The 15,840-nt window shown below is 40.8% G+C and overlaps 1 protein-coding gene across 2 annotated transcripts in view; it reads left to right on the top strand.

Moving 5' to 3' along the window:
- The window catches only part of LOC138827446 (apoptosis-stimulating of p53 protein 2-like), a 52,595-nt gene that overhangs the window by 18,386 nt on the left and 18,369 nt on the right, over positions 1-15,840 (top strand). For both annotated transcript variants that reach the window (XM_070022949.1, XM_070022950.1), the window contains exons 2-8: positions 3,569-3,716; positions 6,499-6,612; positions 10,208-10,290; positions 12,215-12,316; positions 13,807-13,981; positions 14,912-15,093; positions 15,450-15,614. In XM_070022949.1, coding sequence (XP_069879050.1) covers positions 3,569-3,716; positions 6,499-6,612; positions 10,208-10,290; positions 12,215-12,316; positions 13,807-13,981; positions 14,912-15,093; positions 15,450-15,614 — 969 coding nt within the window. The remainder of the gene's footprint in view (positions 1-3,568; positions 3,717-6,498; positions 6,613-10,207; positions 10,291-12,214; positions 12,317-13,806; positions 13,982-14,911; positions 15,094-15,449; positions 15,615-15,840) is intronic.

Genomic DNA, 15,840 nt, shown 5'->3' with positions numbered 1-15,840 from the left:
CCTCTTGTTCCCTCTGCAGTGACACCTTATTCTTGCGTGGCAGCTTTTCTATTGGTTCCTTCAGTTTGGTGTGTTTATTTCCCAGAGCTAGGCTTATGTGTCTATAGTACAGACAGAAGGCTCTGTGCTAGGAACTTGGGTTCCTCCTTTCCTTTCCTGTGCCTTGCCTTGTGGCCAGGAGGACAACTTCTATAGGCTCTCTTGATACTTGGCTTCTCCAGTGGGGCAGGAGGTAGAGAGTAGGAGAATGGAAGAAGGAACCAGCCTGGGCTATTGGTTCCTAGGTGCTTCCTATGGAATCCCTGTGCCCCTGTCCTCTCTCTGTGAATTTTGCACTGTGTGCATTCAGTGTTAGCTATTGAGGAAAGAGTATTTGTACACACAAACTCAGGCCATATTGCAGATAGTGTTTAACTGTTGACTGAATAGAAAGAATATTGAGACAAAAGTAACATGACTCAGTGAACTGAAGAAATGAGAGAATCCACTTGGATCAGAATATATAGAGTTTGTATGCTCCGGGCAAGACCATCTAGCAATTCCTAAACGAAAATTTACCATGAAACAAATCAGAGTTAAGATGTGGGCAGACATCAGTGTAAAAGGCAGACCTGGAGGCAGTGACAGAAGGTGGTCCACATCCAGGAGAGCCCATCCTCATGTGCTGCTAAGGAAGGCGCTGGAAGATAACAGGGGTTGAAAGCTCGGGCTATGGAGGAAACCTGGCTTGGGTTACAGACTTCTTTCATTTTGCCATTTAATTATCTGTGTGACCGGGGCAAGTCACTTTCATCTCTCTGCACTTCAGTGTTTCCAGCTGTAAAATGCAGTAGCATGCACAAGATGTATAACACATGTGCTTATTTCCCTTTGGGCTGATAAAACCCTAAACTAAGACAAACACCTTTGTGTAGAGACAAAGGCTATGATATTCATATTCTGGGAGCAGAGTCCATAACAAAAAATCCAGTCAAATAATTCTCCCCTATGTCTGTTATATCTCAAGTAGAGGAAACAAAGCTGGGAGTAGTGTGTAGGGGTGGGGCTGGAAGACCTAAATGAGAGGGTGACAATTGCATGAAAACATGAGGAAATCAGTCAGCTATGCTGCCCTATGGGGAAGAGCATTCCAAACAGGAATGACAAGTGCAAAGCCTGATGTGGGACCCTGCCTGGTATGTTTGCTGGTAGTGAGGGGAATACTAGTCTAGCCGAGGATGTGGGGGAAGCGGTGTGAGGGATGGTAAAGGGAATGGGCCAAGTGTGCGTCCCGGCAGATCACCTGGGACCTTGTCAGTGTCGTACGTGGACACCTATTAAACATTTAGGGAATTTGCAGACTTTCATTTGAAGATGAGGAGGCTGAGTTTTAGAGAGGTGTCCTTGTTTCCCTAGGGCAGTCTTAAATATGCATGCATCTGGGCTGGGAAGGTGGCTCAGTGGTAGAGTACTTGCCTTGCATGCATGAGGCCTTGGGTTTGATTCCTCAGCACCACATAAGCAGAAAAAGTCTGACGTGGCGCTGTGGCTCAAGTGGTAGAATGCTAACCTTGAGCTGAAGAGCTCAGGGACTGTGCTCAGGGACGGTGCCCAGGCCCAGAGTTCAGGCCCCACAGCCGACCAAAAAAAAAAAAGAAAAGTGGATCTAGCATTCAAATCAGATCTGCCTGGGAAATGTCACATTGCTGGCTGGGCACCAAAGGTTTGAGAATAATTACTAAAACCAGTTCAGAACTGATCTTCATATATAGAAGAAGAAATGGAGTCTGGCAGACCAGGCAGACCAGTGCCTTCCCCTTGGGAAGGGATTCCTTGGTAGGACCACAGTTCATCATTCTGACTTGTAGCTAGGCTTTTAAGTAAATAAAGCTGTTAGTCTTTCAGAAAGTAAAAGACTAGGTCTGTATTAAAACAAACCAACAAACTTGGGTGACTGTGGTTAAGTGGGATACTTCCTAAGATTTTTCTTGCTAGAAGGGACAGTTTCATGAGGAGATGACAGATCAGAAAAACAAAATTGTACCCTGACCTTCTCACTTAGCAGCCAGGTAGATCACTTCTCAAGTCTTTTTTTTTTCTTTGTTTATAATGATCAAAGAATACCTGCTCTGTTTGTCTGAGTTGATGTAAGTTTGAGAGAGGGTAAAAGTACACTGCAAAATGATGTGTGCTAAGGTACAGTGCTGCTAGGTTACATAATAGCTTTGTATTTGTGATATAGCACAGGTTAGTGTATATACTGGATAGCCAGTATTTCTGTAACTTAATAAATACCTTCAATCTCATTGACAAGGAAATTACTATTTTTGAAGTGATAAACTTCAGAGAAAGTGTTGGTGCTAGTGGGGAGTCTGGCGAAGTACTTCTTAATACAAAAGTGTAAAGAATTTGTTTCCATCATTAACTGTGCTGTGTATTTTGGCCATGGCAGCAACTGGGTAGAATTCTGCAAACTTGGTTAATCTTTATTTTTTTCAAGTGATGTTGTCAAGGTTTTATGATTTTTCCATTGTCAGTTTAAGTGCTTCCCTGTTGGCTAAATTTGAAGCCTTAGAACTGTATATCTTTATGCTGTACCACTTATCAGAATGTGAAAAACCTGAGATCATTTGTGGGAAAGTTTCTTCGCTTATACTGGGAAATTCTACAGCTTTCCCCCCTTTTATATGCCTTATGGTTTTTACAGTATATCCTCTTAATTTTTCTGGTTACCTTGTATGTATATAATCTATAGATGTATATATCTAATTTCACTAAGAGAAACACACACACACACACACAATCTAATTTCACTAGGAGAAAGATTTTTGGTTAATTATCTATTATATCTATTAGCTTAAATGTTTATATGCAAGGTTAGGTAAGTTTTAGTATATTAGCTATTATTTCTGCTTATTATTTAATTCATGCTGGTAAGGTAGGTTTATATATATTAAATTTTTCTCTAAGATAGGTCTCCAGTTTCCCATCCCTGCATATAAGCAGTACATACTATATTTTTAGATATCTTTTATCTGTTCAATCCTGAGGGATTGACTGGTTTGAGGTATGGTTCTGACATTTTTGCTACTTGGTAGATAAATAGCATAAAAATAAAACTGGCAGAAAAAGATTTGACCTTCTGCATGAACTGTTTTGACTGAACTATAGGATTCCCAGAGTTTCCACAGGCAGTGCCCATGGATAAACAAGGATCCCCACTCCACTTCAGCCTGAGGCAGCCAGGCTGTTGTGTTGTACTTTTTTTTTTTTTTGGGTCCGGTTGTGGGGCCTGAACTCTGGGCCTGGGCACTGTCCCTCAGCTCTTCAGCCCAAGGCTAGTGCTCTACCACTTGAGCCACAGCACCACTTCCGGCTTTTTTCTTTTTGCTTATGTGGTGCTGAGGAATCGAACCCAGGGCATGAGGCATGCAAGGCAAGCACTCTACCACTGAGCCAACTTCCAGCCCCTGTGTTGTACTTTTGAACTTCCAAGTGAGGTGATGTAGAGAAAGGGCTGGGGTTGAGGGGAGGGGAGTACTACCCAACAGACAGGACTAGTGACTAACATGTGTCTTGTTGTTTCCAGATGTTTTTGACTGTGTACCTCAGTAACAATGAGCAGCACTTCACAGAAGTTCCCGTGACTCCTGAGACAATCTGCAGAGATGTGGTAGACCTGTGCAAAGAGCCCGGCGAGAGTGACTGTCATTTGGCTGAAGTATGGTGTGGCTCCGGTATGCTACCTGGCTTTGTACTTCACTTCTTCTTCTTTTTTTTTTTTTTTGGGGGGGGGGTCCGGTCGTGGGGCCTGAACTCTGGGCCTGGGCGCTGTTCCTCAGCTCTTCAGCTCAAGGCTAGTGCTCTACCACTTGAGCCACAGCGCCACTTCCAGCTTTTTTCTTTTTGCTTATGTGGTGCTGAGGAATGGAACCCAGGGCCTCAGGCATGCAAGGCAAGTGCTCTACCACTGAGCCACCTTCCCAGCCCCCCCTGTGCTTCACTTCTTTTGACTTATTTTGGGGTTCTAGGAGTGACTGGGTACTCCTGGTGACCCACAGAGAAACGTGCCCATCAGGAGACAATGCTTTCACCCAACTTTTGTGACAAGGTTCTCTCTTTGCTGATTCCTTTTTCTGCAGTGAAATGAAGCCGAGCACTATTAAGTTAACAAAAGGTCAGGATAGGTGGCCGGTGTGCCCAGTGTGTCTTACAGTCAAATGTATAGTGCTTCAAAGTAGTTTTTGTATATTTAGGTGTTCTTAGAAGTTTGAGGGATCCTGATCATCTTGACCTCTCATTTTTTTTTTTTTTATTTATAGTTTTTTAGGGACAGCTGTCATTGTTGAGCAACAGAGGTGGGAGAGGGGCAGAGGTGGTGGTGCTGTCACAGGCAGTATCAGAAGCCTTGAAGAGATTCTTTACAATAGCTCTTTGGAGCTCTAAAATGGGGTGGCCTGCTTCCTTTGGGCCCCAGTGGGGTTTGTAGAGGTGGGAGAAGTTTCCATCATTTCTGCCTTGTTCCTGCACGGCTGGGTCAACTGCCACTGTTTCCTTTTCCTTCTCTGAAGGTGCCAGAATGTCTGCAGAGCAAGGTATACACTGTGTTAATGAGATTGCTCCATTCATGGCATCTAATTTTAGCTGAGCCCTCACTTCTTACCAGGCAGGGTAGGAAGTTTTATTCATCTTTAGTTGACTTTCCCACAGTTGGATGTTCTAGAAGGTCTTCTGCACTCTCTGAATTATTTTTTCTCTTTATGTAAGAGTCAAATAGACTGTTGGTGTGTAATGAAGCCCAGTGATCTCTTACAATGAGAACTGGATAATACCAGTTCCTGCTATTAAAACTCTTCAGCCGCTTTGCTTCCATATATAGGGAAGTCTAAAACTCTGCCTTAGATTGTAAATTCTTAAGAGTCCTGGAGATTTCAGTTTTCCATCCCTAACCCCTGGCCTGCTTTACTTCTTGTCTTTTGTGTGTGTGTGCAGTTCTGCGGCTTAGGACTTGGGCCCTGTCCCTGAGGTTTTTTTTTTTTTTTTTTTTTTTTTTTTTGGTCAGTTGTGGAGCCTGAACTCTGGGCCTGGGCACTGTCCCTCAGCTCTTCAGCTCAAGGCTAGCCCTCTACCACTTGAACCACAGCATTACTTCTGGCTTTTTCTGCTTATGTGGTGCTGAGGAATCAAACCCAGGGCCTCATGCATGCAAGGCAAGCACTCTACCACTGAGCCACCTTCCCAGCCCCCTGAGGTTTTTTTTGCTCAAGACTAGTGCTCTACCATTTGTGCCATTTTTGTCTTTTTTGATGCTTACTTGGAAATAAATGGCTTTTCCTGCCGGGGCTGGCTTTCAACCTTCGTCCTCACATAACAGCCTCCTGAGTAGTTTGCAATATAGGCTTGAGCGAGCAGGAAGGACGTATCTACTTCATGTGTTTTGAGTACAGTGTTTGTTTTTGGGGCATTCCTACTAAGAGAATTTCCTCAGATATGAGTGTTCTCCTTTTGGAGAGAATCTTACATTTGTATGCTTTTTAGAGCAGAAAAACCTCTCTAAAAAGTACTTTACATACTTTCCAGTACTTTACGTACTGGAAGCAGAGCCAGAACTAGAACTACAAGTTGTTTATTCCAAACAACCAGATTAAGCTCAGAGTTAATTCTCAGAATTATCTGCCAAAGGTTTGGCTGCCACATTCTCTGTGCCCTTGTTTATTTGAGGTACTGCCACATTCTCTGTGCCCTTGTTTATTTGAGGTACTGAAATCATGTCTTTGATGGCTGATTAAGTGTAATTTAATCGACATGTTGTAGTTTCTTTGGTAGTTTGTAGTTTCTTTAAGCACTTGCTTTCTCAATGAGGATGTTTGGTTTTACACCCAGCTTCCTTTCCTGAGGGTGAAAGATTTTTTCTGTGTTCTTTTCTGAGAACTCAGTGTACATTGTTTCTCCTAAAACTCCCTTTTAGTGTGGAGCATTTACTTGTGCCCTTCTTTTTGTCTCTAGATAAGTACTGAAAAAAACTGGTAATCTTGCTGCAGGAGAGCCATATATATATTTTCATTGCAATAAACAGCCTTTTGTTAGGAAATGGAAAGTTTAAACTTGTAATATCTACAAAATTATAGTTTAGAAATAGCCTATATCAAAGACTATAATTAAAAAATAATAGTCTAGTTAGAAAGTTGCTTTCACAAGGAGACCCTGTGATCTAATACATTGCAAAAGTTAAACAGCTTGCTTACAGTGAGTGAGCAGCCTTCCAGATTAGACTCTTGAGCTCTTGACAGCTGGCCTAGATCTGAATCTCTTTCTAGTACTCCACCTTGGCATGACAATGATTGTTAAGTGTGGGAAATCTGTGACACTTCTGCTTCTTCTGAGTTCTTTTAATGGAAAAAACGATTTTCTATGATGCCAAATACCTCATGCATCCATAATTTACATCAAGGATAGGTAGCAAATATGTTCTCTTCCTTTTACCTACCAATAATATGATTTCTCAATCAATTCTTTCAGAACGTCCAGTTGATGATAATGAGAGAATGTTTGATGTTCTTCAGCGACTTGGAAGTCAGAGAAATGAAGTTCGTTTCTTCCTTCGTCATGAATGCCCTCCTATTAGGGACACTGGTACGTAATATTCTCTGAATGATTCATAGTTGAGCTTTGTACATTAGAAGTTGCCAGGGGAGGGGGGGGGAAGGGGGACACGGACATGTGATGCCTGGGGAAGAGCCTAGAGCTTTGAGATGGAGAGGTTAGGAAGCTGAACCAGTGGAACAGGTACATTAGTAGAGGTGGTCATATGGGGTGGTGGTAAGAGAGATAGGCTGGCAGGTTGAGACAGCTGCTGTTGAGAAGAGAGTGTGCTTACGGGGAAGCCAGGTTGCTGCAAGCTTTGGGGCCAGCTGAGATGAGAGACTTGAACCATGTGTAGTTTTTCTGCACTAGTGCTTTGCTTGTCCAGGGAGATTGTGAGAGATGATAGTTAGACTGACCCCTCCCTGGTTGGGATTTTGCCCAACAAACCCACTGGGAAGTGTGTGCAGGGGAGAAAGCACTAGCAAGGGAACATCTAATCTGAGTGGGAAACATGAAGACCGGAGTCATGAATGTCCTCCTGAGGGGGCTGAGGGCCAAGAGGACAGTTCAGAGACCGCAAGCATCACTTGGATTAATAAACAGGTATAGCAGGAGAAGAAATGAATGAGGTAAGTAGCTGGAAAATAAATTGTGGTGAAAAGCAGAACATTTGGAATTTGAACTTTCAGAGGCCGGGTGTTTCTAGGTCACCTTAAAAATGAGCCTGCCTCAGCATGGAGACCACTCAGCTATGGAACTGAGAGGCTAGCTTTTGGTGGCAAAGTCATCCAGAAGAAGACAGGACTTGTACCTTGAGAGAGTAATGGAATCATGCAATCACAACTAATGACCGATGGTTATGAGCCGAGTTTTTGGATGTAAGGAAGGGGTAGAAAGTCATACATAGAATAGAGAGTTGTGGGCTAGAAGAAGCACTAGACTTGAAGGCATGGCCATCCTGTGACCTTGGAGGTCTCAAAATGTGAGGGAAAGAGTAACTTCACCTGGAGATCCGTGAAGACGTGCCCTTCTCAGGGAAAGCGATGGCTAGAAGGATTACCATGTAATTCTAAAAGCGCTAGAATTGCTAAACTAAAAATGGAACATACTGCATTTTTCTTGTTAGTAAAACCTGTTAATTAGTAGAAATTATAAAATCTTAGTTTTAATACTAACTCTTGTTTTAATAGAAGGGTCCATATATAACCTGACTACTAGAAATGATGAAATTTAGAATAGGGAGCCAGAATTCAGTCCGGCCTTTTTTTTTCCTCTGTAAGGAGAGCAGACCTGATAGCTAGGGTTAAGTGACTCGTCAGAGGCCGTACCTAGAGGCAGAGCCAGGAGTGGAACCTGAATCACCTCTGCCAGGCTGGCTTACCTGACTTTTAGTATCTCTGGTATCTGTCCTCTTACTTGGTAGGCATGTATTTTTTCCTAAGCTCTTTTATGTTTAAGTTGTTGGCATTTGTATCTTATTTTTGTTATATTCTTTGTTTACATTACTACATATATCCTTTTCTAAGTAATCTAGTAATTCAAAGATCTTGCTGTGCAGTACTGGGTAAATTATTGAATAGTCTCTTGTAGTGCAATAGGCAGTTTCAATGTATCTGTAATATGAGAAATATAATGTTCAGATAACAGGGCTGTTTGCACATTGTTGCAAAGCACCAGTGCCACATGGTGTTTAGATTAATATATAGCAGGATTGCTTCAGTCTGCTCTGGGAAGGTGTTAATTTACCAGCTTTGGATTGGGAGACTTTGACCATGTCCTTTTTCTAACCTAGAATGTGTATGAAATTATTTTTTAAAGTACTTGCTTTTACCCTCATTCTGTAATTGATACATTAAGGAGAAACTAGTAAAGTGCTCTGTGGGGGCAGCAGAGAAAATAATTAGTCTTAAAGTTGAACAGGTTCCCCACCCCCCTCCTCTTTTTTCTTGTTTACAGAAGTGTTGTGTAGATTAGTTGAATCTTTTCTTTTGTGCTGGTCCTGGGACTTAAACTCAGGGCCTGGGTGCTGTCCCTGAGCTTTTGTGCTCAAGGTTAACACTCTACTACTTGAGCCATAGCTCCACTTCTGGCTTTTTGGCAGTTGATTAGAGATAAGATTTTCTTAGGCTTTCCTGCTTGGGCTGGCTTTTGAACTATGATCCTCAGATCTCAGCCTCCTGAGTTGCTAGGATTACAGGTATGAGCCACTAGTGCTCAGCAAACTTTTCATTTTATGATGTGTAAGTGGTACAGAGATTCACTTGAGTTTTCACTTGAAAGTTCTTTTTAACCAAAAAAGCAGAATACTATGTTGAAAGAACTTCACAGCATACTAATACACTACCACAGAATGTCCCCAATAAACAAAATATTCCAAACATAAATGTCCTGTTTTCAACTGCTTCATTCCTATGTAGTACACAGACAATGAACACAGAGTATAGATGTGATTTTCTATTCTTTCAATGGTGCTATTTTTGGTTTCACTACTAAGAACTAGGAGCAAGAACTGTAGATGCTGTGTAAGGTACAAGTATATTATTTTCATTTACTTTCCCACCTTCATTATGTGAATTAGGAAGCTTTTCTAGTTGAGTAGTTGGCAAGATGGCACACACTTATTACTAATAGTCACTGTTCCATGTAATTGATTTTCCAAAATGGACTGAATTATGAGACCTAACTTCATTGTTATTAGCATTTTAAGTATGTGTTATTTTAAAAATTTATTTATTTTGTTGGTTATGGGTCTTGAACTATGGGCCTGGGCACTGTCCCTGCGCTCTTCAGCTAGCACTCTACCACTTGAGCCACAGCGTGGCCACTTCCAGTTTTTCTGTGGTTAATTGGAGATTAGAGTTTTATGGACACTCTTGTCCGAGCTGACTTTGAACCGCAATCCTTAGATCCCAACCTTCTTGTTAGCTAGGATTACAGGCATGAGCCACCAGCGCCTGGCAAGAATTTAAAAAAAAATTTTTTTTAAAGTTAATTATTTTTAGTATTTTGGCAGTAACCACAGTTTGAATTCAGGCTTTGAGCTTCGTTGGCTAGGTGGCTTGTCTACCCCTTGAGCCATGTCCCCAGCTCTTTTTGCTTTATTTATTTATTACTTTTTTTTGTTGTTGCCAGTCCTAGGTCTTTGACTCAGGGCCTGGGCACTGTCCTTGAGCTTCTTTTGCTCAAGGTTAGCACTCTACTTGAGCCACAGTGCCACTTCCGGCTCTTTCTATTTATGTAGTACTGAAGAATCAAATCCAGGGCTTCATGAGCACTATGCAAGCACTCTACCACTAAGCCACACTTAAAAAAAAAAAAAAAAAAAACCCACTTCAGTCTGAATTGCAGTATTCCCATTTATGCTTCCCTCTATGTGAGATGACAGGAAAGTACCACCACACAGTTATTTACTGGTTGAAGTAGAATTTCAGACTTTTTGCCTGGACTGGCCTTGAATCACAATCCTCCTGATCTTCTGTGTAGCTAAGAATAAAGGTGTGAGTCACTCACCACTCACTGTGCCTGGCTAGTATTCATTCAACTTTAAGTATCAAACAGTTATAATAACAGAACTCTGAAAGGAACTGATGCTGTTATCTGTCAACTCAAATGTTAACACATAGTTTTTAAACTTTGTATATAGTGAGTGGACCAAGATCTCAGGATCCAAATCTAAAGAGGAATGGAGTGAAAGTTACTGGTGAACATCGAAGAAAGGAAAATGGCGTAAGTGGGCATTGTAAATCCATGTCCTTTAACCTGCTTTTTAACCTTTAAATTTTGTAAGTGTTGAGCAAGTTAGAGGAAGTTTTTTTTTGTGATTTTATTTATTGCTATCATTACTTTTAGAAAAATGGAAACATATCAATAGTTGTTGCTATCGCAACTTTGTGCTCTTGCTTGGCTTTTTCACAAATGACTAAGTTACACCTCCACTTGAGTCACACCTCCACTTCTGTTTTTTTGCTGGTTAATTGGAGATAAGAATCTCATGACTTTCTTAACTAAGCTGGTTTCAAATCTTGATCCATAAATGTTAGCCTCCTGAGAAGCTAGGATTATAGATGTGGGCTTTTGGTGCTTGGGTAAGCAAGTTTCTCAACATACCTTTTCCTTTTTTTGTCTTCCTTTCTTTCTTTTTTGCCAGTTGTGGGGCTTGAAATCCAGGGCCTGGGCAATGCTGTTGAGCTGTTTTCCCTTAGGCTAACATTCTACTATTACTTGAGCCATAGCTACATTTCTGACTTTTGGGGGATTATGGAGATAAGTCTCATAAGCTTTCTTGTTTGGGCTAGCTTCGAACTACAACCCTCATATCTTAGTTTTCTGAGTAGCTAAGATTACAGGTGTGAGCCATTGGCAACCATCAAAATGTTTCCTTTCATAATTCAGAATTTCTAATACCATTAGAGTTAGCTAAGTCATATTTCTCCTGTCTATACTTTATGTTAGAATCCAGATTATTAGCATTTGCTCCTATTCTGGCAGGAGACTTTCCTATTTTTCCTGTTTGTATACTTTAGTTTTAGCTGTTTTAGATGCTTTGCATTCTCTATGAATTTTGGTTTATCAGTTTTTGCAAGAAAGCCTGCTAGGATTCTAATTGGAATTCTGTTGAATTTACACCTTGATAATTTGAACTTTCCATTCAGAACATGGTATATTGTTCCATTTATTTAGGTGTTTTTTTCTCTCAGCAGTATTTTGAAATTTTCAGTGCACAGGTCTTGCATATACGTTAAATTTATCCCTAAGGCTTTCATATTTTAATTCTATTTAAAAATGTTCCATTTTTGGAAGTGGCACTGTGGCTCAAGTGGTAGAGCACTTGCCTTGAGCTGACGAGCTGAGGGACAGCACCCAAGTCCAGAGTTCAAGCCCCATGAATGACAAAAAAAAAAAAAGATTACGAGGTTAAAAATGTTCCATTTCTGTAGGAATATGGAATATATATATATATATATATATATATACACACACATATATATATAAAATCTAGCAATCTTGCTAAGTAACTTACTAGTTTGGATAGCTTTTATTGTAGATTTCATAGTATTTTTTTTTCATAGGTGAGTATGTTGTTTCTGAGTAAAGACAACTTGGTTTCTTCCTTGCCATTCAGAATTCTGCTTATGTATTGTTTTGCTGCACTGTTTCTCTAGAACAATATTGAGTAAATGTTAAAAGAGTACACTTTCTCATTCTGCTCCTGATGATCCACTGTGTCTTGAATTTTTTACTACTAAAATATTTTTAAATAATGTTTCAATGACTCGATTTCTAGTTTGCTGCTAATACCCTAGTACTGTGTTTAATATGATCAGATATTATATAAATTAAATCTTTCTATAAATTACCTATAGAACAGAATAATTCTAAATCATTGTTTATATCCCTATTCATTGAAACAACTCAATTTAAATTGACAACAAAACAGTGTTTAAATATTAGTATGTTTTATTTCTTAATAAGTCAACATAATGAATGTTAATGTAAAAATTAACATTATGAGCCAGGCACTGGTGGCTTAGACCTGTAATCCTAGCTACTCAGAAGGCTGAGTTCAAGCCCCAGGAAGCTACCAAGTAGACCATTGAGAAAATCTCTGTGATCATTTTATAGTAAGTTGGATTTGTGATTTTATCTATAGGTTAGTAGTCCTAGGATGGATATGACTCTTGCAGAACTTCAGGAAATGGCGTCTCGCCAGCAGCAACAGATTGAGGCCCAGCAACAGATGCTGGCTACTAAGGTAAGATCTTCTTTTCAAAGACCTACCAGTCCATCATTGTTAACATAAGCGTAGAGCCATTTCCAGTCCACATTCCTTATTAAGTTGGCAGCTTCCCACGTTGAACGTGATACTGTCAATCCAAAGTCATAAGCTATATGGCTCTTTCTTCCTTTGCTTTAGCACTTTGTAGAAATCTTTGCTTTATTCCAATGTTGAAAATTTCCTGACCCTTGATGATGACTTCCCCCACCCTTTCTGACATAGTATCTATGCTACCTAGGCTGGAGTCAACCTTTGGGCTTTCATGATCCTCCTGCCTCAGCCTCCTGAATAGTTGACTATTGGTTCATGCCACTGTGCCTGAGCTGACCCCTAATTTTAATTAAAATGAATTATGTCTCATTGAGAGGCAGTGAACTAGGAAGGTTATAAAGAGCCTTTTGCTTTACTGCCAAGACCCACTTTGAGCTACAGCAGGAGCAGCTTTAAAGTTCACCAATGCTAGTGTTGTCTCCTTTTGCTGCTTGATAAGAATAGTAGACATCTTTCTTAATTTGGGGCTATTTTGGGGGAATTAATTTCTATGAATAGACTACTCCTAGTTTTGGCCTTGACAAGACTATTATACGAAACCTCGCTTATACTGTCAAAACCAGTCTCACTGCTGCTTTTTTGCTAGCTGTAGGCTTCTTTATTAGTGCTGGGGTTTGAGCAAGGGGCCTAGCAGTGTCATTTGAGCCATGTCTCCAACCCTTTGCATTTGTTAGTATTTGAATAGGGTCTCACTTTTTGCCTGGTCCAGTGTGGTCAGTTATCTTCCTATTTAAGCTTCCCACATAGCGGGAATGACAGGTATGTACCATGGCACCCAGCTTTTTATCAGTTGAGCTAGGATCTTGCAGATGTTTTTCCTGGACTGGCCTTGAACTATGGTTCGCCAAAATATGAGTCTTTCAAATATTGAGGATTACAGGTCTGAGTCACAATACCTGACTATAATAGCAGTTTTCGAAAGGTGTTTTTTCTGTGGCTCTTCCCAGTTACCTTTTATGTAGTATAAGAGATTTGCATTTCTTAGATCGTTTAATCTTCACCATAGTAACAAGTATCACCAAGTCTCTCTACTTTGTAGATGAAGAAACACAATCTGTACTTGGAGATGCTGTATAGTTTATCCATAGGGAATACATGTCAGAACTTGGGTTTGGATCTGAATTTGAATCCACATCTTTTGAATTTATGTTCTTATACTGCCTCCCAACTCTTCATCAGCTCCTCCTTTATGAAAGTTAGTTTAACAATCACTATTTGCTGTCTCACAGAGCTTCCAGTGCGGTCTCAGGAGGGTCTGTTTTGAAGAACCTAACAGGGAATTAGGGACGGCAGCGTGTGGGATAGGTAGGGGAGCAGAACACCCAGCCTGCGCCTGTCTCTGAACCCTCGGTTGTGGGATGGTTTTGAGATCAGTAGTTTACCTGTGCCTGATGGTTGATTTGTTTCATGTCTAGGAACAACGCTTGAAGTTTTTGAAACAACAAGATCAACGTCAACAGCAACAAGCTGCTGAGCAGGAGAAACTTAAGAGGCTCAGAGAAATAGCTGAGAATCAGGAAGCCAAGCTCAAAAAAGTGAGAGCACTTAAAGGGCATGTGGAACAGAAGAGGCTGAGCAATGGGAAACTTGGTAAGTTGTTCCCAGGAGACAGGACATCTTTGGGGAAAGCCATTTTGGCATTAAAAAGCAGAATGGTATAGGAAATATATATTGAATTATAGTAAGAATAAAGGTGAGTCTCTAAACTTTATTGGTTTTTTTTTTTTTTTTGGGTCAGTCGTGGGGCTTGAACTCTGGGCTTGGGCGCTGTCCCTGAGCTCTTCAGCTCAAGGCCAGCGCTCTACCACTTGAGCTACAGCACCACTTCCAGTTTTCTAGTGGTTTATTGGAGATAAGAGTCTCAGGGACTTTCCTGCCTGGGCTGGCTTTTGAACCACGATCCTCAGATCTCAGCCTCCTGAATAGCTAGGATTACAGGTGTGAGCCACCGGCGCCCGGCTGAGTCTCTAAACTTTAGGGAGAGATTTTGTTGAAAAAGTATAATTTACTACATGTAATTTTGATACTACAAGTTTCTCCCAGTGGAATGCATCATTAAGTGTTTTAGACATGGTTTTAAAATTGCTTCTGAATTTGTAAGTTTTCTTTAACTTTTTTTTTTCAAATTAAGAATTTGTTGAAGGTAAGGATTTTTGTTCATATGATAGCTCCACTTATAATAATACCATTTTAATTACAATTATAGTGATTCCGTAGTTCCATCTACCATCATTATAAGATTGGGAAAAAAAGCACTGAACAAATTTCATTGTTTTCAAAATTTGGAGTTGAATGTTTAATAGTAGTCAATATATAAATTCTCCAAATCCTTCAACTATCTGCATCCAGATGGTAGACGTTTAGAGATGTCTGTGTTGATTTCATTTGCTTCTAAAAGAAGTGAGGCTGGTTTTAGGACATTCTGAGAGTTTTCTACTTTTAATTGGAAAGTTTCTTGTAAAGCTTGGTTGCCAGGGAAGTAATCCATTCTCACTTTTCTTTTCAACCCTCTCATTGTAGTGGAGGAAATTGAACAGATGAATAGTTTGTTCCAACAAAAACAGAGGGAGCTCGTTCTGGCTGTGTCAAAAGTAGAAGAACTTTCCCGGCAGCTAGAGATGCTCAAGAACGGCAGGATCGACGGCCACCATGACAACCAGTCTGCTGTGGCTGAGCTCGATCGCCTCTACAAGGAACTGCAGGTAGGCCACAGCTGCTGATTCCTGATGCAGAGTGCTGGGAGGAAACACAGAGCTTTCTGTCCTCAGAAGTGGCAGGAAGTTGCTAGATTACAGCTGCCTTCCTTCGGGTAGAAGGAGAGGAGAGCCCTAAACCCCAGAGAATCCAGAATAAACTTGATGTTACCTTACACAGGAAACTTGAGGCATAACCACAGCCAATGGACTCGCACACATGTCACTTGATTTTAAAGCAGGAGGTGAGGCATGTGGAGAAGGACTTGCATTTTTAGAAGTTATGTCATAGTTAACCATGTGATCACCTGTTGGAGAAATTTTATTTTTCGGCTTTCTTTTTGTTTCCTTCCTATTTTATTCAGCTAAGAAACAAATTGAATCAAGAGCAGAATGCCAAGCTGCAACAACAGAGGGAGTGTTTGAATAAGCGCAATTCAGAAGTGGCCATCATGGATAAGCGTGTTAATGAGCTGAGGGACCGGCTGTGGAAGAAGAAGGCAGCACTACAGCAGAGGGAGAATCTCCCAGTGAGTGGGCTTCCTGAACCTGGTTTGGGGGAGGGCAGTGAGCCAGGGAGGAGGGAGCAGGTTGAGGGAGGGGAGAAGGGGAGAGAAGGATGACCTGCCCAATGAGTTCAGATTTTCTTAAGCAGCTAATGGAGAGAATTCTCCTGTAAGCGTGTCCTCCAAAAAAACAACAAAAAAAAAGAGTAGTCTTAGATCTTTGGAAGATAACTCACTGCTTTTTTACTTT

The sequence above is a fragment of the Dipodomys merriami genome, unplaced genomic scaffold (genome assembly GCF_024711535.1).
Source record: "Dipodomys merriami isolate MVZ:Mamm:240054 unplaced genomic scaffold, mDipMer1.0.p SCAF_156, whole genome shotgun sequence".
In the NCBI taxonomy this organism is placed as follows: domain Eukaryota; kingdom Metazoa; phylum Chordata; class Mammalia; order Rodentia; family Heteromyidae; genus Dipodomys; species Dipodomys merriami.
The sequence above is the reverse complement of the archived record's forward strand: the minus strand, read 5'-3'. Positions and strand labels throughout refer to the sequence as shown.